The sequence below is a fragment of the Magallana gigas genome, chromosome 7, assembly GCF_963853765.1.
Source record: "Magallana gigas chromosome 7, xbMagGiga1.1, whole genome shotgun sequence".
NCBI classification, from domain to species: Eukaryota; Metazoa; Mollusca; class Bivalvia; order Ostreida; family Ostreidae; genus Magallana; species Magallana gigas.
In genome coordinates this window covers 25,519,191-25,545,205 of record NC_088859.1, presented here as the reverse complement: position 1 = coordinate 25,545,205, position 26,015 = coordinate 25,519,191, and the positions used below count along the sequence as shown (strand labels likewise).

Genomic DNA, 26,015 nt, shown 5'->3' with positions numbered 1-26,015 from the left:
GACACTAAGGCTGGGTGGCAATACAATGTACATGTATTGTGTACGAAAGTTACATGTGTAAATGGTGTAATACATGAGTACAGTTTTAATCCTCATGCATCAAGATAAGCAAAGCATAATTTATGTGTAAAAAATAAATTTACTAGGTCATTTGTCAACTTTATTGGTGATGTATTTAAAAATAGATAAAATCTTAGGAACCATTTCAATTTAGAAAATAAATGTTCTCTTATATGCCCTGATTGGAGAATGTTCAGTATGTAGGCAATCTGAGAGAGTTTGATAGCAGTGAGCTCCAGAGATAGCCACATAAAATCGCCACTGTTTATTCTACCATCAGATTCTATCATTAAATTAGAAATGTCTCTTTAGCCTAGATTTAATGGCTTAGACATAAACTGTTTGAAATTTCAGCCATTTAGAAAGTATCGTAATGTGTCTGGTTTGCCTGCATGCTAATATCAATTGTTGGTAGAAGGCAGATGGCGGGGAGGGGAGGGGGGTTGATGGTGGAAAAGGAGGGGGGGGGGGGGGGGTTGAGATGTTTGACGTCTTCTTGTTTGAAAATTAACACCTAGCTCATGCAAGAACTTACTGAAAAGAATGTCTACCCTTTCGTAAATTTTTTTTTTTTATAAATGATAGAGAGTGGTCATTGAACTTACACTGTCACAATTAATGGAAGTTCAGGTGAAGATGTATGGGGAGCAGTTACTGGTAGCTGTAGCCAAGAGGACCCTAGGGCTACTCAGGAAACCGCATTATCTACTCCACCCCGTGACTGCAAATGATAATTCTAGTGGTGACAAATTGGATGGAATGATTTACTTTCTCCCTCCCTCCAAATCTATAAATATGTCAATTACTTGACTGGTCTGGTGCTGTTGCAGGGAAATCTCAGCTACTAGAGGTTCCCCCTGCACCTGTTGAAGTGTTTTTGTATGCATGTTTGTTACACAATAAATCTTAAGACCTCTTGCCAGGCAATTGGTAGACTTTTTGTTAAGTAGGGAGATTATAAATATTTTTCTATGATGTGCAGGTGTACATGTATTTCTTTGTTAACGTGAACCTTTTTATAACTATATCTATAGTCTGCATGTCCCAAGATATCCTTGATTCAGATTATATATTTGAATTTAATGCTCATAATTAGTATTAAAATGTCTGTATGGAAAAGGTTATACATTCTAATGAAGAGATATACAGAAAATAGATTAGTGTAAAAAGTGGAGATAAACACAATTAAGATCCATGGCAATTTACAACTGTGTATACAATTTATAACAATCTGAATCAAAATGCTCTTGTCTATCATCAAGTGCTTATTATAGTAGATGAGCAACCCCCCCCCCCCCCCCATTCCACTTTTTATTACAATGTATCAGAATCAAAGAAAGTGCTTGGTTTATAAAGAGGGGAAAAAAAGATAGTGTTCAGATTATAGGTTAGAGTGGCAGATGAAGTCCCAGCTAGCTTCATAAACACACACAGCAAGTGGCACATGGCGTCTCTGGGTTTGGGGGGGATATGGACAGAGAATTTCTTGACTCTGACATCATCAACCCTCCAGACACCCCAGCTGGTTCACCGCTGCCGTGATTACCTAACAGATGCAACACTTCAGTGAACTTAAATTTCTTTGTGTCATATTCAGATGTTTCAAACCTCTTTATAACTTGACGAATTAGCTTGTACTTAAATTGTAAATATCATTCATAAAAAAAAAGATTTTAAGTAGAATGATGTAAGCTTTATTTATGTCAGTTCTTTCCTGTTCTAAAAATTAATCATAAGCATTTGTTAATTGGTAAAAGTACGAAGATGCTATAAGTTATTGTATACAGAGAAATATTCCCTGTTGTTTAATTTTTGCCCTTTTTGGCCTTGTAATCAGCAGGCGAATTTTACACTGGGTGAAATCAAAAACAATTTTTAAACAACTGTTAATAAGAAAGAATATATATATATATATATATATATATATATATATATATATATATATATATATATATATATATATATATATATATATATATATATATATATATATATATATGTATTTCTTACTCTGTTTGGGGCAATTCAAGATGAGACGAAACTGTTTGCAAGTGTAGAAGGGCAAAAATATCACAGGGCAAAAATAACACGATATAGAGTATGTTCCTTGTCACACTTTACACACCAATACGATTCTTTTTTTTATCTGATTTCTACATCTAGCTATGACTCAAGATGGGACAATGAACATCAGAGATCAGATATCCAAATACCCAATGTCCAGTGTTTAATTATTTCTATGATGTTGTATTTTTCAGAGATTTAAGATTTAATAGGATAAGGAACATTCCAAGAGGAACTTTTAGAGAATTGAGGAGAATATCTACCTTGTAAGTACTTATTTCTTTATATACTAATATATGCATATTTCAAGTCAAGGATATATTGAAATTGTATCAAAAGTGTTATTGAATTAAAAATGAATGAAAAATTAACGGTATGCTGTCAATTTGGGCCTTTGGATTGTCCAATATGAGATGATCATAATATAAGGTATATGCTCTAAGTATTCATATTTTCTGGTACTGTACTTGACTGCTTATTGGAGGTATCTAAATCATCTTATCTCCAAAATACATGATATGGATACTACATGTACATATATATAATTATGATTTCCATGCACTATTGGATTTTTTATGATACACTTTGAAATATCTTACAACTGAAACCTGTGTCTGTCACCTAGGTAAGCTAAATCAGTATTTGAGAAAGTCCTAAGTGCTTCTGTCTGGGATGAAAGCTGATTATGAATGAAATTTGGCCGTCATTAATCATTAGGTTCACTGCAGATCTTTCTTTTCATCTTGATGGAGGTATACATACTTAATGGGACAGTAAGTGACACAGATATGACTCACATAAAAAATGACCCAAGAACAACAGGGGGGAAAAGACAGAGTTGGCTATCTTCCTCAGGCTCTTTTTTCTCATCAATTAATCTATCTTTCTTTCTCTTTCTGTGTGTGTGTGCTCTCTCTCTCTCTCTCTCTCTCTCTCTCTCTCTCTCTCTCTCTCTCTCTCTCTCTTAAACCTGAAATCTTCTATTTTGAAATTTCCTCCACAAAAAAATAACAGAAAGAAGTTTCTTTGCCTAAAATTTTGCAACATTAATATTTTATTATACAAGAGAGTTTGCATCACCATCTATTTTGAAATTTCCTCCACACAAAAAAGTAACAGAAAGAAGTTTCTTTGCCTAAAATTTCTCAACACTATACAAGAGAGTTTGCATCATCTTCTATTTTGAAATTTCCTTCACAGAAGGAAGTAACGGAAAGAAGTTCCTTTGTTGGGGAATAGGATATGAATCATATAATAAAACAGAGAAGATGACATAAGCAAGGGTGAGGAGAATTGGGATAGCCTTTTGGTGTATGCTTTGCAGCCACTGATTGCGATAAGATATCCATGCACTCCGACAAAACAAGTGTTGAGGAATACCCAAACATTATGTTTTATGCTGCTTTGTCTCTATGACATAAAACATTGAAGGAAAGTCCCAAAAAAAAAAAATTGTGTAAAAATCCAAAAATTGTACTCTTTTGCATTGCCTGATCACACAGAATTTTCAAGTAAACAGGAAAAGAAATAAGAATTTTTTACAGAAAAATTGTCTTCATTTTTGTTTGATTCTGAAGAGACTACTGGAATGAGTATAAGATGCCACTTTTAAATTAATTATCTATAAATGGAATCTATTCACTTGTAAATTTAAGTTTCAATCTAGTTTCACTAGAGAGGATTGAAATCAAAGAAATTCAAAGAATCTTTGAAGATATTTGAATTTAAAACTTGAAACATTTCCATGTCAGAGATCATAATAAAAACTTTGATATCAATAATCCCAAAATTGAAAAAAAAAAATTAAAAATACAACCCATTCATGTTGTCTAGACAAAAGACTTTGTCTGAACTCTGAAGTTACTCATTTCCGGTGATAAATGATCTCAATGGCTATGATGTCATCAAAAGGTTATTTCTCATATCTCCTCGACTGCAAACGATAAATACTATATACCAGTAGCTGCCTTGCATGGTGTGCAGACAGCCTCATTCATCAAGGGCAGTAATCCAGCATATCTCAGGTCACTTGTAGGGAGAATCGAGAGAGGAGATTGCCAACAAGTGAATTAAGTAATTGATAGACCCCTTTTATGATTCTTGCTTTAGCAATACACTCCATGCACTGTGCTGGGTAAATCTGATTTTGTGGTGATGGATGCAGAAGCACGTGTTGGTACTTTGTCTCAAGCATTTGTTTTCATGTGTCAAAACTGTGAAGCATATATATGATGAATCCATAGTTATTTCTCAGCTATAATATTATAATAATTTTTAAAACAGTTTGTCCTGTTTTTAAAATCATTTATACATCAAAATATCTAACTAAAGTTATACAATATTTTAGACTTATTTATAATTGACTAAAATTAGTTTTGCATTGCATTACAAATTTATTATTATAGTCAGTGAAATAAAATCATTGGTATCTATCAAAGGATTATATTTTATGTCATTTGATACTCAATATTGCACCGTTTTAACATTTTGGGTGTTGGTTCATTCAAACAAGAGGATCGCAGCAAATCGAAGTCATTCTTCTTGGACACGTACCCTATATGTAGCTAATCTATGTCAACACATTTATATCTCCATAACTGTACAAGAAGACTGCGTGGGTGCATTGTGAATTCGTTGACAAGTTCTAGCTTGGATCATAATGGAATTCAAATACACATTCTTCTCAGCTAGATAGAGCTCGATCCTTGATCCTCACTCTGGTTGTGCACGTCATTGACATTCTCCTCTTTTTTTTTACCATCTCACGTAATTAAATGTAAATCAACTCTCAGCCAAAAAAACAGGAAGCCATGCAGATTAACAGTATTTATTTTTCAAATACATCTTGTCACTGAGGGATACGAACAGGCAACAGGCAGGAGAATTACTCTCTTTCATCACTGAGCCCCCCCCCCCCCAAATAGATTAATTTTTCTATTACTTATCGTATCATTGATCAATACATGAATTGATTTTATACTGTAAACCAACTTTTATTCACGTGCATGAAATTGTCATGAGGTTGGCAAGAGCTTCGTTGTCTCGAATATTTCTCGCTTCGAACCACGAACCAGTCCTTGTCATATGATTGTTATAACATCGAGGGTCTGGATAAGGCTTTGTTGCAAACATTAGTCGTTGCGAACCAGTTTATTGTAAGGTAATTGCGAATTAAAGTTGCATTAAATAAAATTTGGTTTACAGCATATAATGAGTAAAAATGTTTATTAAAATATAAGCACGGCATACAGAATACAGAGACTAAATTTTTTCTTCCAGACTGCTTAATAATAACCAGATACAAAGGTTGGAAAATGGAGCATTTGAGGGCCTTTCAGAATTACGATATCTGTAAGTATATTTATGTAAACAAAGAGATTAAGTTGTGTTCGAATCAGTGCTATATATGAATTATTTTATAAATGATAGAGTTATAAAAATGGATGTGGATGCAAATTGATAGTCAAGTTTTTCAGCCCAGAGTCAAGAAATATGTTGAGTGATAGCTTTAGGGTAGCTAGCAGTCCTATTTACTTATTTTATTTTAGCAAGATGATATTTTCATTTTGATATTTTTTGTACTGTTATACATTTGAAGGTATAACAAAGCTCTGAGGTTTTAGCAAACATTTAAACATTTCATAGCCAGTATTTGCACTCTATTTTGGACACAATTAAAAAGTATTGGAGGTTAATTGCCAGTTAGGCTTATTCTAAAAAATGTTAAAAAAAATTAATACACAGTACATGGAGTACTATTTGACATATACTGTACAGTATCCAAATTCAATTATGTTATATAACCATCATTTGTGAGTGTTTATTTCAAATAAAAATATAATGTGTATTAGATATCTATATGGTTTTTTTGCTGACCCTGACAAAAAATTTTTGTTATTCATACTTCTTACATATTACATGTGTAACATCTATCAATAAAGCTATAATATGTAAATGATATACTGCTATTGGTATACATTCCTGGAACATCTTTCTCAGTGCGCATATAGTTAAACTGATAGTTCAGCAATTGTTGCATGCATTTTAAATAAAAAGTTGAACTTTTAAAGTTTACATGACACTGAAAATGGAATACACTCTATTGGATTTGGTCTAGCTGTCATTGTTTGAATTGTGCTTGTTGTACGTTTTTCATAAATCTGAACCAGAATTTGCTCTAGGGGAAATTTGATAGGGTTCTACACACATACAGAATTTACTATAAGGGAAATTTGATAGGGAGCTTGACCCTCCTAAAATTGGGCATTGACCATCAGTCAATTAAACTGCATTCAAATTTCAATTTGAATTCAATTTGGTTTATTCAAATATTAGAATTCTTTTGTAATTTTTTTTTAAAATTTAGGTTATACCACTTTCAATTTTCTGTTGACAGACTGATAAACTTCTTTAAAAGTCTTTTGAGGGGATTTTCTTTTGAATGAGATATAAATGAATAGACATAAAGAAGGGTAAAATGGATCAAGAGTGTTTGCATAAGGATGCATTCAGGCAAGCCCTTCAGGCCCTATTTTTTTTTACACCTCCAATTCTGTAGATATCAGAATTCTGTGGTTAAATGTTAATAGAAGCTGATTTCAGTATACTTTTAATATCCCATAAGCTAGGAAAAACTTCAAAGATAAGGAGGTGATAAACTTGCTGTGAAAGCCAGAGGATGTTTATTTTTGTCATGCCTGATTATCTACAGAATTCGAAAATGATTTATTGCACTTGACAATTGATGGCTGACATTTTTACTAAAGGAATAGAAAAAAAAAATCAACAATGTTGAGAAGAGTAACATGTTTTTATATTTCTTCCCTTTTCTTTTTCAGATATTTATATAAAAATCAAATAAAATCTATAGAAAGCCAAGCTTTCAGCAACTTACGAAATCTACAGCAAATGTAAGTACATATACTACCGACCTACATTTTCTTCAAATATTCAAAGTTAATGCGACAAAAGAAATAATGTTGCTTTGTTATGGATATCTATAGATTTGAGAAAGATTCTTACAAACTCATTTCAAGCAAACCTAGCTAGCTCTACAGGAAGGGTAGACAGACAGACAGACAAATGCATGGACATATAAATGGACAGATTAATTGCCAATCTCTTGTTCACTATTGAAGAGCTACAGTTCCACAGTCATACATAAAATTACTGTGTAACATTGCCATATTGGCTATGACATTGTTAGAACTACATGTTTGATTGGCTTGACCCTTAGATTTGATAAAAAAGAATTAAGCCTATAATTCTAGATATGATCCAATGCAATGCTTTTATGCGAATATGCTTATATACATGCAGATATATGGATAAAAGATATACACAGTAGCTGAATTCAATTCTATTCAGCTTAATATCGATATTCTTACAAAGCCTTTTTGCAAGCCGTGAACATAGTATTGATGTTATATGTATAAACTCAATTGTAGAAAAAATATACTTTGTCCTGATTAATTTTTCATTATCCGTTGCCTGATTATTTGATAATCTGAAGCCAAAAGTATAGATTTTTTCCATTGAATATTGCCTTTGTTCATGGATGATGAACAATTTAATGAGAAATTTCCTTGAAATTTGCATCTATGATAACGCTTCAAAGAGAGGCTTTTGTCCGGCCGTTCAAAGAGAATAACTTGGGGCCTTATTTCTCCTCCCTTCATTTGCTTTCTACGAGTCCAGCAGATGACAGACTAACTAGATTAATGTGCATGAACTGATCATGAACTTTGAAAAAAAAGTTCTCTTAAACACAAAAATTCCACACCATAAAGTTCTAGCACCCATTTATTAAAAGCTATGTGCGGCATGTTGCCAGTTTAATTTTTTATGGCCTTTAAATAAAAATCAAATAGTGTATGACTCTTAATAAGTAAAAAATTCATTAAATTCATCGATTGTTTTCATGTCGTGCATGTGAAATCAACTGTCTTCCATTGCCTAAGATTCTAACACTTGTAATACATGTAACTTTGGGTTACCGGTAAATTGTAATAATGTAAAACATGAACATGTAATTTTAATGTGGTAATGATAAATGTAATAAGAACTACCTTTCACAGGGTGTATCACCTGTTTATGGCTGCAAAATAATGGGCTTACTTTACTGTCATACAAAAGCAATTGCTTGTCTGAGATGTCTGCATAGAAAAGATTGTCGCTGTTGCTTTATTTCTATTTTAAGTATGCATATAAATGTTGCGCAACAAATACAATTGTAAATGCCAGATATTATATTCATTGGCTGCTCTGTTTGTTGACTGCACTGAACAATGGCATTTAGAATTCAATTTTACAGTAAGGGGGAAACAATGTAATAAAAGCTAGAATTGCTCAATAAACCTTCTTTTAAAATGTTAAGAAGATTTAATATAGAATAATTGAATTCTGTCATATAAAGCTGCAGATTGAATGTAATGCTATTGAGAAGATTAAAATTGGCATAAAGTTTCTATTGGCATTGAAATAAATGGGTAAAAAAATGACATGAAAATCAATTTTATATGTGGTACATGTATGTGGAAATGAACTGCCACTGTCGTTCTGCCATCACACAGGATATGCCATTGTTTGGTTTGTGTATACATGCTGTATGTATCAGAAGGAATATAACGCTTTGTATTTGCAGATTCTTGCACCATAACAATATACAGAAACTTTCACCTGCTTTGTTTTCGCATTCCCGTAATCTAAGAAGATTGTGAGTATATATATACATAATGACATAATTGTTTACCACACAGGGAACGAATGTTTCCTACGATAAGGAGCACTCAAACATTGGTCGAATTTTTTGCGCATACATGTGTTTGAATAATAAATTGCATACCAAGGCTTTTTTTTACCCCTGTATCCACCAATGGTTTCACTTTTATCTTTGTTGTTGCAAAGGAATGACATTGCGATTCTCTTTTACTGATTGAAAGTAATATTTTGAATAATTTATTATAAATATCTCCAGTGGATAAAGGGGATTCATAAATAGCAGGAGTTTTTTCCCCTTTATGAATGAGAGATCAAAAAGCAATAGAATTTTTCTTTGCTCATGTATACAAAATTAAGTTAATTATCTTTTTATTTGAGTTATTTAGAAAGATTGGGAAAAAAAATCCCAAATAAAAAGGTTGAAATTACATAACCTTACAGAAAAAAACAAAAAATACCAACTATATATACATGTAATGAACAAACAATAATTAACATTAACAAATATATTTTTTTGGCATATAAGACCTGAGCCAGTATAGTGCTGCATTCTAAATAAAATTTTGTGCAACAATTTGGCAAGATGATTAAGTGTTTTTTGATGTGTTTTTACCCTGCTACCGTTTTAAAAATAATTTTTTTTAGCAACTAATACTGGTAGAAAATATTTTGGATCTGCATGGAAACTGATAGTTGTCTAGTTAATTAACAAATTCCACACCAACATGATGGTATTTTCATATCTCAAAGAATAGAGCAGTTTTATGGGAGAAGAAATTGCCATAAAATTTTGCCTGTGAAGATAATTCACACATTAAGTGTCAACAAAATTCCAATCTTTATTGGATGCAAGCTTTAATTAGGAGAGTTAATTGCATAGATTTGAAATTTTAAATTTAAGAGTGTCAGATAGGTCCTTCACTACGTCTTTTTTTATTAAAGGCATTCTTACTTTTATCCCATATTTTTTTGTATAATCAGCACGAGTTCCTATTCACACAGCAGTTACCTATTCTAATTGGAGGCTAATGCATTGGTGTCAGGAGTTGGCATGTTTTACTTTAAATTGAAGGACAGTTTTGTTCTCTGCAATGGCTGATGTGTCTACAATTGACAAGAAAATGATTAAATTTACATTGATTACCGTAGATATTAATTACCGTTAATAATGATCATTGTTAAAAGTGGGATGAATCTTATGAACAAAGAAATAACAATGTCTTCAAATAGAAGTTGTAGTGAATGCATAGCGGCAATCAAAAGCTGGTTAAGGTAAATCCTGTGCCGTTCATGTTTGGTTCTTTTTTTAGACAGCGTGATAAATTTCATGCAGTTATAGTTTTGTGCACAGCAATGATCATTTAAGATGACATGTATTTGGTTTTAAATATTGAGCAAGTATAAGGTTATGTGGCTTCAATACAAATATTAATTTCAAAAGGAGAGGAAAATCATAAATATGTCAAAAAATTTGATGGAAAATTACTTGACTGAAAAGGGTGGGTTGCTACTGCACTCATTTCTATGGTTTTGCTCGTTAGGACCAAACTTTTAATATTTATAATACATTTTAATTAGGATCTTCTGCCTTCAGCGGTCTTCCGGTCAGAAGTTATCGTCGATAAACGATTTTTAAAAGCGAATGTTGTCTGCGACGTTTCTTAAAAACGAGTAAAGATATAAGGCTGAAATTTTCAGAGATGATAGATCTACCGTTTTTTCTGGTGCAACACACACAAGAAAATTTCCGCGGTCACTTCCTCTCGTCATAAGAAGAAAAATTCAAAAATTCAATTTTTTCGACTTTTTAGCTCACCTGAGCTGAAAGCTCAAGTGAGCTTTTCTGATCACCTTTTGTCCGTCGTCCGTCTGTCCGTCTGTCCGTCTGTCCGTCCGTCCGTCTGTCCGTCTGTCCGTCTGTCCGTCTGTAAACTTTTTACATTTTAAACTTCTTCTCTAAAACCACTTATCCAATTTCAACCAAATTTGGCACAAAGCATCCTTATGGAAGGGCGAATATAAATTGCAGAAATAAAAGTCAGATCTGTATTCAAAGCGGAGAAAACCTTGAAATTGTAGAAAAAGGGGGGTGCATTTTTAAAAATCTTCTTCTCAAGAACTACCGAGGCAAATTCAACGTAGTTCAGCATAAATTATCCTTATGGGAAGGAAAATATAAATTGCAAAAATTAAGTGGTAATTCTGTTTCAAATCTGAGTTATTACGAAAATAATAATAAAGGAAAGGCGTGTTTCAATCAGTTTAATAGGTTCGGGTTCGGCATACAATAAAATGGGTAGACAAGACTTGGCCTGGGTAAAACAAAATATTAGCAGTTATTAATCTGCCAATCTCATTAAAATTTCAGGATATTTGATAGACTAGTATATTTGTATTCGCTGTAAATATTGCTGCAAAATAATGCGTATTTGGAATTGACGATTGCCGATCTGCCCCGGCTTTTATTTTGCCACGGCCCGGGTTTGCATACCCATTTTACCAAGACTCGTATTCCATACTTCTAAAACGAGGTTCTTTGTTTAAAGTAGTCCGAGTATCGCACTACGTCATAATACGGATTTTACAATAATGGTTCGACTTTTACAAAGCGTTTTAAATACCCGGTATTGATTTTGCTCTACATCGCTGTTGTAAACAATGGCAATAATAAGCAATTAGAACGGTAATATATGTATTCTATGAGAGATAGAAATGATTAATGTTGAGAAACTCGATTCTGTTAAAGTAAAATGAAAAACGAAGTTTCTGATTAACCAGGATCTCAGGTATGCTTATATCTTCTTTGTTTTGACCCCCCCCCCCCTCCCGAATTTTTCTTTTTCTTTTACTAAAACCGGTTTAAATTTAGAGACAGAAGCTATTGCGAATTTAATCAATTGTCAACTAATTAATGTTTAAATGATATCTGACATTGTTGACAGATCTAGGCAGAAAACTGTAGCAAAATGTGGTTTTTACGGATTTTTTCGTCAGGGTCTACTTGGTTTAGAGCTTATAGCGTGAAAAGTAATCCGTCAACATATGATTTATTTTACCAAATCTTTTTTCTAAGATGTCAATCTATAAAATAAACACCATGAATTTAAGTTTGAGTCCATAAAATAGTAAAAAAATTACCAAACGCGATACTAGCATTGCATTTTTTGTATTCCCTTTTGATACATCAGGTCCATAAAGCGTACTTACTTACGAAAACTTGCGCAAAATTATTGATGAGATAAGGCTTAAATAAATATTTATACTCTATTTTGTATGTTCAGTTCTAATTTTCCCAAAATTGGTAATTATTTTTAGGAAAAACGAACGTCTGCCAAATTTCATAATTGTCAATAATTTTCGCAAGGGGGTACACCCGTCTGAGAGGTGATAACAAACAAACTAGCATGTAAACATACATATTTTCTTTTGTATATGTATTGCTAGAATGTATATTTATCTTTTAAAGCTAAGTTTTTAATGATTGAGCCCATTTAGTGCCGAGTATAGGACTACCTTAAAGCAGCCATGACATTATACGAAAAAGGTTCGATCTGACTATGATGAATTTGCTTGTTGTGCAACAGTTCGCGTATGAAGGGAAATTTTGAAACATGCAAAATATATTGGTGCCGATTTTGTGAAATAAATTGAGGCTAGATATTTCAATGCGTTGACAGTTTTCACACATGACGTTGGTGCTAGCTTGTTCTAATTTTCGTTTCGTTTTCATTATTTATGCTTTGTTACCTGGAAACTATCGTCTGTTTTTCGTGATTTTTACGTATTAAATCAAACAGAGAATTCGTTAAATCAAACAGTTAACTGTTTACCTGCGCAAATTAAGCAAAATCTGATGTAGGGGTAGGTGCCTACTGAAATACAATTTATTCTATCGGTAATTCGGCATTATCTTTTGCGTAATGGCAGATTAATGCAATAGGTTTTGTTGAGATGCTCGGCATTTTCTCGAGTTTATTCAGTTTAAATAGAGTTTGATATCGCTGACGGAAATATGTAGGTATATACATGTAATATATATATATATGAATAATTTCGAAAAAATAAATTGTGTTCTTTATTTGTTATACATGTAGTGCATGTTTCTTGTGTTTAATTGTTTACAGTTTCTACTTACTAACCATATTTGAGTGTTAAGCTTCGAATTATAAGCAAGATACAAAGATTTGCTCACAATTCTATGTTTGTACACATATCTTAAAAACTAAAGATTAAAAAAGTAAAAAATTTGTCAATATTTATGAAGAAAATTTTCAAAGTCTGTTCTTCCAGAAACCAACGTATTGTAAACTTAACCTTTTTAGCTCACCTGAGGGTGGGGCCACAATGGGGGGTCGAAGTTTAACAAATGAATATATAGAGTAAATCTTTAAAAATCTTCTTCTCAGAAACTAATCAGCCAGGAAAGCTAAAACTTGTGTGAAAGCCTCATCAGGTAATGTAGATTCAAATTTGTAAAAAATCATGACCCCCGGGGGTAGGGTGGGGCCACAATGGGAGATTGAAGTTTAACATAGGAATATATAGAGTAAATCTTTAAAAATCTTCTTCTCAGAAACTAATCGGCCATGAAAGCTGAAACTTGTGTGGAAGCATCCTCAGGTAGTGTAGATTCAAATTTGTGAAAATAATAACCCCTGGGGGTAGGGTGGGGTCACAATGGGGGTCGAATTTTAACATATGATTATATAGAGTAAATCTTTAAAAATCTTCTTCTCAGAAACTAATTAGCCAGGAAAGCTGAAACTTGTGTAGAAGCATCCTCAGGTAGTGTAAATTCAAATTTGTAAAATCATAACCCTGGGGGTAGGTTTGGGCCACAATGGGAGGTCGATGTTTTACATAGGAATAAACAGAGTTAATCTTTAAAAATCTTCCTCTCAGAAACTAATCAGTCAGGAAAGCTGAAACTTGTGTGAAAGCATCCTCAGGTAGTGTAGATTCAAAGTTGTGAAAATCATGATCCCCAGGGGTAGGGTGGGGCCACAATGGGGGTCAAAGTTTAACAAAGGAATATATAGGGTAAATCTTTAAAAATCTTCTCAGAAACTAATCAGCCAGATGATTCTTTATAATTGTTAAGACTTTGGCCCCAGGACAATTCTTTGGCCTCACGAGAAGGTTCAGAGGTTGATGTACGTTTATATCCCATATATAAACTATTGTTAAGGATCTTTTTGAGAACTGCAATACTCAACATATGATATGACTATAAAATCATCCTGTTAGAAAAGGGACCAATGATTATAAACATAAGAATATCCAGGGGAAAATGGATTTTATTTATACAGGATCTACATGTATTATTGTACATTGTCCAGATAGTTTGTATTATGACTCCATTAAGCTGATTTTACCATACCTATTGTTCCTCAGGTGAGCGATGTGGCCCATGGGCCTCTTGTTTATTGTTTTTTATTGTTATTTTTTATTGTTTTATTTATTTCTTATTATTCATTGTTTATATTTTAACAGTTGATAAAGACCTGTTTACTGATTCAGAATATGTAATTTGTTTTAAAATCGATCAAGGCATTCTCGAGAAATGAAGCATCAAAGTCCTGAAGCGAAAGTCCGAGTAGCTCAGTCGACAGAGTCGTGGACATGGCCCAGGCAACCCGGGTTCAAGTCCCGAGTGCTGAAAATTTTTTTTACTAATTTTTTGCGTAGATTAAAAATTTCGAGTAAAAAGTCGTTTTATCTACTCAAAAAAATCGGACGGAAGACCCACTCGTTGCTCGCAACGAGAACGATCTAGTTGACAATATAATTTTTAGTGACTCTTTGGTACATTTCAATTTTTTCCAATGTTTGCAAAAACAACTTTAAAAGCTGTAGAAAATCAATAAGACTTTTTTATTTAATGAATATCATTTGATTTTCTTCAATCATAACCCAACATGATGTTTTTTGGTGCAAAGCATAAATATTTTGGCCTTTTTAGTAAGTTTATAAGCTCAAATTAAAAAGAATGTTTGTTTAGACACAAATCTCTAAAAGTCTGGGTCTACCTTAAATAGTCTTCTCACCAACTTTTTACTGTTTTAATTCAAAAGCTTGTTAAGATTGGGTTGGATGGTTGCGACTATGAAAAACCTCAATCCTTAAAAAGAAGAGCTCTGTAAAAAAACTATATAACTTAAAATTTTAAAGTGAATTTTTTCTTTAGTTGATTTAAGTTTATGGCGAGAAAAACCACATGCAAGATATATAGGTTGATCTGATTTGGCTAATTTGTTGGAAATCTCTGCCTTCCGAAACCTCAAAATGAAAGTATATGTACCTACCAGGTATAAATACAGATATGTGGATTTGTGTTTCTTTTTTCTTCAGACGCTTAGACTCCAACTTACTTGAGTGTGACTGTGATATAAAATGGTTGTGGACCTATCTGAGGACTAACGCGGGTAGAGTCCACGCCACCGCGGTATGTCACGGACCAGCGAATCTCCGGGGACGACACCTCAGCCAGCTTACAGAGGCAGACTTCAACTGCGGTATGATGTCACACACACACACAATATCTGCTTTATTAGTGAAAAAGTTCATTATTTTTTAAATCACTACTGAAAACCAACTTTTATTTGTGTGCAAGAATATTTCGTGGGGTTTGTTGGAGTCTTGTTGCTGCAAATATTTATCAATGTAAATCAGTCTTTTGTCTTTTGTATTTCCATTTTTAAGGTGCCAAGCATTGGTTTGATGGCAAAAATAAGTTGCTGCAAACCAGTTTTCCACTGGTAAATCACAAAGTAAAGTAAAAGTTGGTTTACAGTTATTTACAGCACATACAGAGAGAGGAGTCTCTGGAAAGTCATGTATATCCAGTCAAACTTTGTTATCTTGAACTAAATGGGATTGTGAAAAACTCCAAAATATCCAAGTATTCAAAATATCAAGGGTAAAATTCTTTAAAAATAAGTGGTTGGGACTTACAACTATCACTTCGCCCTATACATTGTATTTGAGATATTTGTGTTCAAGATATTGAAGTTCAACTGTACAATGTACATATCATCTGTAGAATCTCTTATAAATCACTTCATGTAGCTATATTATAGATCTATTATTGGTACATGTAATGCAATCAATGATTTGTATTAATATATTTTACTGTAAATCAGCTTTTTTGAAACCCCGTACAAACAATTGTAAATGTTTGTTACACCTAAAATTAGATGCAAAAATAGCATTGAACCATTGTTTAATTAAAAAATAAAAACTCAACACATTCTGATGTAATATATGTCACAATGTTATGTAATATAAGATAAATTACAAAAGTTTGATAAATTGCTTTGTTCATGCAAGATGTGTTTAATTTTTCTGTATAATGCACGCCAGATTACCATGAAAATTGATACATGCGGTGAAGAAGCTTAAATTATTTTTTGCATACATGAAGTGTTATATTTTTTACCACCTGGAAGTAATTTGAGATGGTTGCCATATTTTTTTTTCATATCATACTTTAAAATAGAAAATAATGATTAAATAACAATTTATGTCTGCAATATACACAGAGTCAGTTTTAAATTACATAAAAAATGTCCAGATGCCCGAAGGTAACATTTAATTTTATGCAGGTGTGAGATGTTGAGACAAGATGCATGTATTATTTTTTTTTATAACTTAATCCCTAATGTTATATTCTGTTAATTTATCTGTCTTTGCCAACAAGTATTTCATCACCATTTTTTTTACATCCCCATATGGATCAAAAAGTCATTTCATTTCTACTTTAAAAAACCTACAAAATTAATTTAATAACATGGAAGATTAAACACAATGAGTATCTGTATAGAATATTTATGACATTTGCTATTTAGGAAATCATTAAGGATATCATTTTATTTATTGTCTAAAGTTGGCCTTCCTGTACTTTGTCCATATTTAGCTCACCTGAGCCACTTGAAAAACGTGGTTGATTCTGTGTATTTAAAAACAAAATGATATTAATTTCAATGTATTAAATCTCTTTGATTTCCAAATCTTTTAAAACACCTAAAAGATTTAAACTTAATTATTAGTGAACTTTTATTTAGCTTAAGAATAAAAGAAAACTTTCTTTTTATCAAGTATTGAATTCTTTTTCAGACATACCACATTGAGTTTCATAATATTTTTCATACAATTCCATTTCCTAGAAGCTTACAATGCTGCACTTTGAATTCTTTGATCATAATTTGTTTATCAGGAAAAAGTGATGAAAAATTTTGTAGGCTGCGATTTCCCCCCTCCTTTCAATTCCCTGCCATGATTATTTTAGAGTGATATGCATTTGGTGTATGTTCACAGAGACTCCACACTTCACAATGGAGCCCCGAGATGTGATAATTACCATGGGGAACACTGCCTATTTTTCTTGCCGCGCCGATGGAAACAGCAACTACAAGATTTCCTGGCTCCATAATGAGTAGGTAAATTGTCAATGTTTTTATACCACATAACACAGGGTTACGTCAGGATGTATAAATAAACTCCCGCTAATTGATTCCAGGCAAATTTAATTCATTATGTCTCCTCTCAGGGAAACTTGAAAAACTCTTCCCAGAGTTTTGCAAAGAAAGAAAAAGGGGAAAGAAAGAGAGAGAGGAATGTGTTTATAGTTTTATTTTTGAGTACAGGGATTGCTTGAACGTCTTTGGAGGTGTGTCAATTCGTGTTAAAGGGGCTGTTCTATGAAGGAGACTTTGCACTTATATAAATTGTACCGATTTGATCTTAATAGTATGTTATTAGAAACATAATTATGATTCATGAGGTACTTTGTGGCTGCAGTTATTTTGTGTTTTGCAATGTTTAACAGTTAACCGAGAACTTGTCTTAACTCAAGTACATGCATTGCTAAATGAAAAAACTTCCCCTGAAATGTTTGCTTATATGAGAGAGAGAGAGAGAGAGAGAGAGAGAGAGAGAGAGAGAGAGAGAGAGAGAGAGAGAGAGAGAGAGAGAGATTCTGATACAATTATGATGAATACCAATCATACCCCCACACCTAAAATGAGTCAACAGTCAGTGCTGTAGATGCACATGATTACATGCAGTTCCAAAAATACCACTTTTTATTAAAAATGTTCTACAAAACAAAAAAATAAAAACGCACAACAAGGTGAATGTCTTGCAAATTTCTCTCAATCTCTGTACTTTGGCAAATTTTCTGGTTTATATCCAGGTGATCTCTCCTTAATTATGATGTTGATTGACAATTCACTCTTGATACTCTGTGTTATGTTTCACTTACATTGTTGGCAATAGCTTAGTCAGATCATTAGGATTACCGGTACATAAATATTTTCAAAGATACATTTTTTATAACCGCATGATTTTCTAATAGATATACAATTTCACACTTGCATTAAAATTTTGGTTATACATGTATATGGAAGCTTAAGATCAATGCAAGCAATGAATATAAGAAATATTTTATTTGAGCCACATTTCTGAGATTTGATACTGAACAGAGAGGTGGATCGTATTTCAGTATAGAGGTGGACCTACAAGACAACCGAGTGGCCATGCTGACGGACGGGACCCTGATGATCCACAACACAGTGGACTCGGATAAAGGAACGTACCAGTGTGTGGCCCGCACCCCCAACCAAGAAATCAGGACCAATAAAGTCCAGCTGACCTACTCCAGAGGTAATCATTTACAAACACTCAAGTAGCTTTAAATCCATACCATCTGGAGTCTGGACCAATAAAGTCCAGCTGACTTATTTCAGAAGTCATCATGTACAAACATAAATAACCAGTGAGTCCATACCTACTCCAAAGAAAATGATGTAGATACATTTTAGTAACATTCAAGTCCATACCATCTTAAGTTCAGACTGATAAAAGTACATCTGACCTTTTTCAGAGATAATCATGTACATACATGTACTTATAAATACCACTAAACTGTATGGTAACTTTTTTAAGTCCATGCCATCTGGAGTCTGGACCAATCAAGTCCAACAAAATTAATCCAGAGTTAATAATGTACATACACATCAGTAGTATTGTATACAATGTAAGTCCATAATATCTGGAATACAGACCAGTAAATTCTAGCCAAACTATTTCCATGGTCATATTATATCCATGCTTATAAGTAGACTTTCAGTACATATCATCTGGAGTCTGGACCATTAAAGTCCGACTATAGCCTACTGTAAAGGTGAATCATCACTGGAAATCCATATGATCTGAATGAATCTCCTCATTTGAGAGGAAACAAATTTCTTTATCATTAAACTCATCTTTAAGGCATTTAGCACAAGAATGTTTATACAAAATACTGGTATTCTTATTCCTGGTGCAGTGCTGTCACAATAAAAGATAAAGTAACTGCAGATTAATCAATTACCCTTATATAATTCATTATACACGTATATATATATATATACTTGAAAAGATTGTAGATTGATAGCATTTTCTTAGAACACAGTAATACTGCATCAATGCCAATTTTAATTGTTGATTTCCTGAGAGGAGACTGATGAACCTTAAGCTTGGTTCATGTTATGATAATTATGTGCAAGAGATTAAAATGACATGTATTAGTTATGGCTCTATCTCTAATAATATAGCTACCACTGATTGTCGGATCTAAATATTTGGATAAAGTCTTTAAAATACAGACTATACACAGATTCCGGCTGCCATGCTGATTCTTAGATTCCTTTATGCCCCATTTCCATTAATCTCCTAATTCCGAGACATAGTTATAATGCTTGTAGAAAGTCGAACATTGTTTGTCGCTGTCAGTTCTCGTAGAATCAAATTGTCTACAGACAGAATGGCATGAGAACAGATTTGGCAGAGTTCCTTTCATACACGACATATCACAAAGTTAGATTTCATATTTCTTGAGGATCAAATTTCACATAATGTGTTAATTTCATGTTCAAGCATCTATCTGGGTCTCATAAATATTATTAACTTTTGACAAAAGATTTTTGTTCATTCAAGTTCTAATATTGTCTCTATCATATTATTAATATTTCTTCTTCATGCCAGCATGGAACAAGTTTACAATCAATCCTTGTTTTTCATGTTTCATAAATTTGAATCTTTAACAATCAATTGGGGGAGGGGAACTTTATTTTTGTGGCTTTTATGGGTACACCTTACCCACAAATCAACATCCCTGAGGAATTATGAAATACAGTCTTCATTCGTTATTAACATAGAGCAATTCATAAAAAAAATACCTCCAAAGAGACTTATCAAACAAATTCACAATCCATGACAATTGGCCCAATTCAAATTTAAAACGTTTCCACATATCTGAGCATCTTTTTTTATCCACTTTGCAGTGACTCCTTCAATGGTGACCACTCCCTCTGACACCCAAGGTTTTCTGGGTCAGTCTGTCCGACTGTCCTGTCGGGCTACTGGTGTCCCACCCCCCACCATCACCTGGAAATTCAACTCCAACACCATCCTATCCAGCAGAAAATATGCCGTGGATTCCGTCGGAAACTTGGACGTTACAGATCTACGGAAGTCAGACGAAGGGGTGTATTCCTGTCAGGCCAGCAATGATGAGGGGTTCGCTGTGGCTGATGCCAGGGTCACTGTGCAGGGAGGTGAGGGAAAGGAGAGAGAGAGAGAGAGAGAGAGAGAGAGAGAGAGAGAGAGAGAGAGAATTCGATTGCTGAGGAAATGTTCATTCTGGGCAACAATTTATGTCTGCAATATACACAGAGTGTTTAATGTTCTCTGGATGTCATATTTGAAATGTTATTGTAAAAATGACACTCATATGTGGATATATTTTATTTTGTGTTTACAGAGGCTCCAGTCCTGGTGCGAGCCCCTGATGACCTAACTCTGAATGAGGGAGACACGGCTAGATTAACCTGTGAAATCTCCGGAAGTCCACAACCCAACATCACATGGTACAAAGGAAGTAAGTACCTGTAGTTTTTGAGAATTGAGAGAGTTCCGCAACAACATGTAGTGTGATGGCTACACCAAAAGTGATGCATGATTCTGTTTGATTTTATCACATCTTCACTTAAAGTGTGCAAACCTTAGACTGATCAAGCACCAGACAAATATTCTCTAAGAGCACTGAATATACATTAGCTGTTGATTTTTTGTACATGTACATACTGTTTTCAGTCGATTTAAGAAAAAGTCATTAAAGCACAGTGCAAAAATTTCTAGATTTCATTTGTTACAAAGATCGCTTAAGATGCCCCGTTTCATGGTGGTTTATTTCAATGATAAGGGGAAAAAAGCAGTCAAATTTACTGCAAATGGAGTTCATGTATGTCATAAAAATCACCGCCTGTGAAATTAGCCCTAATAAGGGATCAAAATTCAAGCCCTTCATGTGGGAGGATGGCCCTAACTTATGGATGGTGTGTCATCTGGTATATAAATAGACAGTGGCACATGAAGAATTTTACAAACATTATGTAATAGGGTAGTCTGATTTACAATAATGTGCCAAGAATTTAATGGCAGTGAAGATGATGGTGCCTGATAAGGGATATGATGTATGCAGAGGGGAGGATGTACATCATAGCCATCTTTGTTGTTTGGGGGTATTGAATTTCTAGTGGAAAATGGCCAAAAAAATTACTAAATGAAAAGGATTAAAAAAGAAATGAGATGTCAATGACATGAAAAAGAGCTAAACTGATTTATGGATGAAATGTTTTGTTGTTCATGACCATGTATTAAATTAAGTCTCGCTGGGGTTTTTTTTCTCTCCCAAAAAGTGGTCTAGTGTTTCGGGTAGAAGTTTCTCTTGTCAACTGTGCACTTTATAAACATGAATACCCCATTAAAGACCCATGAGTCATTATATCAAAAGTAGCAGTATAATGTTTTTCCATTTTTATAAAAGATTGTTTACAATAAGGGTGGTTGTTTAGAATATGAGCAATGACAATTCAATTGTTTACTGTAAATTTAGTGGTTTGTTTCCCCTAGACTGATATGATCTATTAAAATGGGAAAGGGGAGGGGATTTTGTTGCATGGTTATGATACAAAATAGGGTTTGAAATGGTATTGCGTATCCATTAGGGACAAACTTATGTTTGCATTGATATTATTAAGTGATAGGATTATACCAATACTGTTTTGGTATTTTGACACCTATTGCATTTTTTCATCTTCTCAAACAGATGAAGAACTTCAGTCTAGCAGACGGATTCAGATTGTGAACGAAGGTAGACAACTCCGGGTGGTCTTGCTGCAGTCTTCCGACAGAGGGACATACAGATGTAGGGGAGAGAACTCAGCTGGTTCAGTAGAAGCCTCAGCCAGATTGACTGTCACTCAAACTGGTAAGGAAAGAAGAGAGATAACCCATGGAAAGATTTCACAATCCATGAACTTATTTTTTAAGTAGCTGTTTTTTCCAAAATTAAATTCCTTATAGATGTATTCTGGAGAGACAGGAGGCTTGTCTTGGAAATCTTGAGAAAATCAAGAAAAAACAAGCATGGGATATGGGACCAATATCTCCTATTTTTCGATAAACATGAAGGAAAAAGAGAGAACTGAAAGAGTAATGAAACAAAATAAGGTTTTTTTTCAAGTTTACCTTTTAACCTGACCAAAATGTTACTTTTCTTTTTGAAGCTGTACCGACTAACAACAGGGAACATGACACGGAGGGGAGACCGGGAGAAGACATCATCTTGTTGTGTTCTGAGGATGGAGACCCACTGGAAGCCACCAGGTGGATCCGTAATGGAGTCAGCATTTTACCGGGCCCCAAGTACGCTTTACAGGGAAACCGCCTCACCATCAGACAAGCCACACGGTCTGATTTTGGGAGATATGAGTGTTTTCCTGAAAACACACTGGGATTTGCTAGGAATGTCGTCAACTTGGGCTTTAGAGGTAGTTTCTTACAGAAGTATTCTTTTCTTCATTGTTCTTCTTTGTTTTGAATAATGAGCTAGTATTTGGACAAGTTTTACATCTCTGACTTGTAGACAGGAGAATACACAACCAATCTGCTTTAAAATGTCCGTATACTCTTGACAAATATTTATCGATAGCCATGGACATATTTATATATAACAATACTTATTTGGTTACTGTATTTTCTCCACTTTCAGAGAGACAGATCCAGGCCAATTATTCAGGCCACTCCTTTGTAAATCCAGCCATTCAACAGGCCACCAATTTAGTGGATTCGGCCATCAACCAAACAATCAAGAATCTCTTCAACAAGAACCGAACACACTCCGTCCAAGACCTGATCACAATTTTTCGCTATCCGTCTGCTGATGCCCTCCAGCTAGCCAGAGCCGAAGAGATATTCGAGCAGACGCTAGAAATCATACAGCGACATGTTGTGGATGGCCACAAGTACAATCTAAGCAATAAGGGTAAATATTTTATCAGAAGAACTTCTAGAGTAAGGCTCTTTAAACATTTTTAGCTTATTTTCTATCTATCTCAGTTTAAGTATGAATTTATTTCATAGGTTAAAGAAATTTGAAAGTCATAGTTGTGCCAGAGACTGAGTATCACAATGTATGTTTAAATTTTCATGATTTTCTTTTACTTTTGTTAAGCATCCAGTTACAAGGAGATTCTCTCCCCTGGTCATTTGGAGCTGATTGCCAACATGTCCGGATGCTTTGCTAATCCACGGATTATCCGCTGCTCAGAGATGTGTTATCACAAGAGGTTCCGTTCTATGGATGGCCTGTGTAACAACCTCCACAATCCAACTTGGGGAGCTTCAGTTATTGCTCTACAGAGAATGCTGCCTCCAATTTATGAAAATGGATTCAATACACCAGTTGGCAAGTGCATTTGATCTTACCTTGCCAAAAACAAAAAACAAAAAGCAAACTCATGCTACCATGTCATAAGCTACAGGTTTTAGTCAATTTAGTGCCAAGAAAAAACATGTGAATTATTAAAAATGTTGATTTATGTCTTTGTTTATGGAGAAATAATTTTGTTTCACAAAAAAAACTTACAGGCATAAACTTACGTAATTTAATATGACAAAACTGGGTTGAAGCATTTGCTATATAGATAGCAAATTAAGTAACAATAATGTGGAACATTTTGTGCATTTGAATTAAAATTGTTGAAAAATAAAAAAAACAGTTCATTTTTTTCCAGGATGGGATGCTGCCAGAGTGTACAATGGCTACCATCTCCCAAGTCCCCGACTGGTGTCTTCCTTCTTGATGTCCACTGACCATGTGACAATGGATGAACACAGCACCCACATGTTGATGCAGTGGGGCCAGTTTCTAGACCACGACATGAGCCTCACCCCTCAGTCTGTCAGCAATGCTCGTTTTAGCGATGGCCGCTTCTGCAACGAAACCTGTGAGAACCAGTATCCATGTTTTCCCATCACAGTTCCAAGGAGTGATGCAAGAATTCAGCATACAAATTGTTTGGGATTTTCCAGAAGTAGTGCCATATGCAATTCCGGGAGTACCTCGGTGTTTTACAAGACTTTTGCACCCAGGCAGCAGATAAATGCAATCACCGCTTTCATTGATGCCAGTTCTGTGTACGGAAGTAGTGACTTCGAAGCTCAGAGATTACGAGAGTTTTCAAATGGACGTGGACTTTTGAGGGAAGGTGTTTTGTCAAAGAACAACAAGAGACTTTTACCGTTTGACACGGGAAACTTTCTTCATCATTTTGACTGTCAAATTGAGCCGAGTAAGAGACATGTTCCATGTTTCCGAGCTGGAGATAATCGTGTGAACGAGCATTTAGCTCTCACTGCAATGCACACACTATGGGTCAGACACCATAATTACATAGCCACTGAACTTCATGAAGTCAATCCACACTGGGATGGAAATATATTATACCATGAAACTAGGAAAATTCTGGGTGCCATGATGCAGCATATATCTTACAAGTTCTGGCTACCTCAAGTTATTGGAGAATCGGGGATGGCAACCCTGGGATCATACAAAGGTTACGACCCAAGTGTTGATCCTTCCATTTCCAACGAATTTGCCACTGCAGCATTCCGATTTGGTCACTCTCTAGTTCAACCCATCATGTTCCGACTGAACGAAAGTTTTGGCCCCATACCGGAAGGAAACCTACCACTACACAAGGCCTTCTTCTCGCCATACAAAATCCTAGAGGAGGGAGGCATCGATCCCCTTTTGAGGGGACTGTTTGGGGTGGCAGCCAAAAAGCGGATGCCAGAGGAAGTGATGAACAAGGAGCTCACAGAGAAACTCTTCTCCCTGGCTAATGCTGTGGGTCAGGATCTGGCCTCCCTTAACATCCAGAGGGGAAGGGATCATGGGCTGCCCTTCTACAACCACTACAGACAGATCTGTGGCCTGTCCAAAGCCACTAGCTTTGATGACCTGGCCACTGAGATGCCTCAGCGCAGTGTCAGGGACAAACTGCAGGCTCTATATGGACATCCAGGTACATGTATAAGGAAATCGGTAACTGTAGTTACAGTCCATCAATTTTCTAAGAGGGTGGGGCATGATTTGAGAAAATGAACACTACCTAGTTTTAGGGATGTTTGTAATATTGTGATTCAGCTGATATAAAATTTCAGGAATTTCAAATGTTTTCAAAGTTGGCTTGTGATAAACATAAAACTTTATTGGAAAAGTTATTGGCTTGTGGTAAACATAAAACTTCCTTGGAAAAGTCATTGCCACTAATTAAGTAAACAGGAAATCAGCAAAGATTCATGTATTTTTTCTTAAAATATTTGGAAATCAGTATTTTATCATTTAAGATATTTGACATGTCATATTTATCTGTTGGCAAAGCCAATTCAATCTTTACTACTATAATTTAAATGTATGTTTTTAATATTTAAAAAATATTATACTGAACTAGTATGTTTTGCCTTGTTCCAGACAACATAGACCTGTTTGTGGGGGGCATGGCAGAGAAACCTGTGGATGGAGGGAAGGTGGGCCCAACATTCCTTTGTATAATTGTGGACCAGTTCAAGAGGTCACGGGATGGAGACAGGTATGGATAACAAATAGGTGATAAACTGAAATATGTTACAATGTAAAAGATTTATTTGTACATGTACTAGCTGCATTGCAAATCTTTGCTATAAATACCTCCTTGAGGTAGACATATCTTAGACACCTTAGGATTTGTTAAGGTAATTAGAATTTTCAGAACTGTAATTATGCAGTAGGTTTTGTCACTGAA

The 26,015-nt window shown here is 34.4% G+C and overlaps 1 protein-coding gene across 2 annotated transcripts in view; it reads left to right on the top strand.

Moving 5' to 3' along the window:
- Nucleotides 1-26,015, top strand: part of LOC105337122 (peroxidasin) — a 34,090-nt gene that overhangs the window by 3,206 nt on the left and 4,869 nt on the right. Inside the window, exons 2-16 of one of the 2 annotated variants that reach the window (XM_034456190.2) lie at nt 2,319-2,390; nt 5,404-5,475; nt 6,963-7,034; nt 8,768-8,839; nt 15,196-15,359; nt 17,161-17,278; nt 18,347-18,507; nt 20,169-20,441; nt 20,648-20,764; nt 21,995-22,156; nt 22,455-22,718; nt 22,940-23,212; nt 23,402-23,635; nt 23,964-25,256; nt 25,706-25,823. In XM_034456190.2, the coding sequence (XP_034312081.2) occupies nt 2,319-2,390; nt 5,404-5,475; nt 6,963-7,034; nt 8,768-8,839; nt 15,196-15,359; nt 17,161-17,278; nt 18,347-18,507; nt 20,169-20,441; nt 20,648-20,764; nt 21,995-22,156; nt 22,455-22,718; nt 22,940-23,212; nt 23,402-23,635; nt 23,964-25,256; nt 25,706-25,823 (3,465 nt within the window). The remainder of the gene's footprint in view (nt 1-2,318; nt 2,391-5,403; nt 5,476-6,962; nt 7,035-8,767; nt 8,840-15,195; nt 15,360-17,160; nt 17,279-18,346; nt 18,508-20,168; nt 20,442-20,647; nt 20,765-21,994; nt 22,157-22,454; nt 22,719-22,939; nt 23,213-23,401; nt 23,636-23,963; nt 25,257-25,705; nt 25,824-26,015) is intronic. The other variant, XM_011441694.4, reaches the window with a different exon arrangement.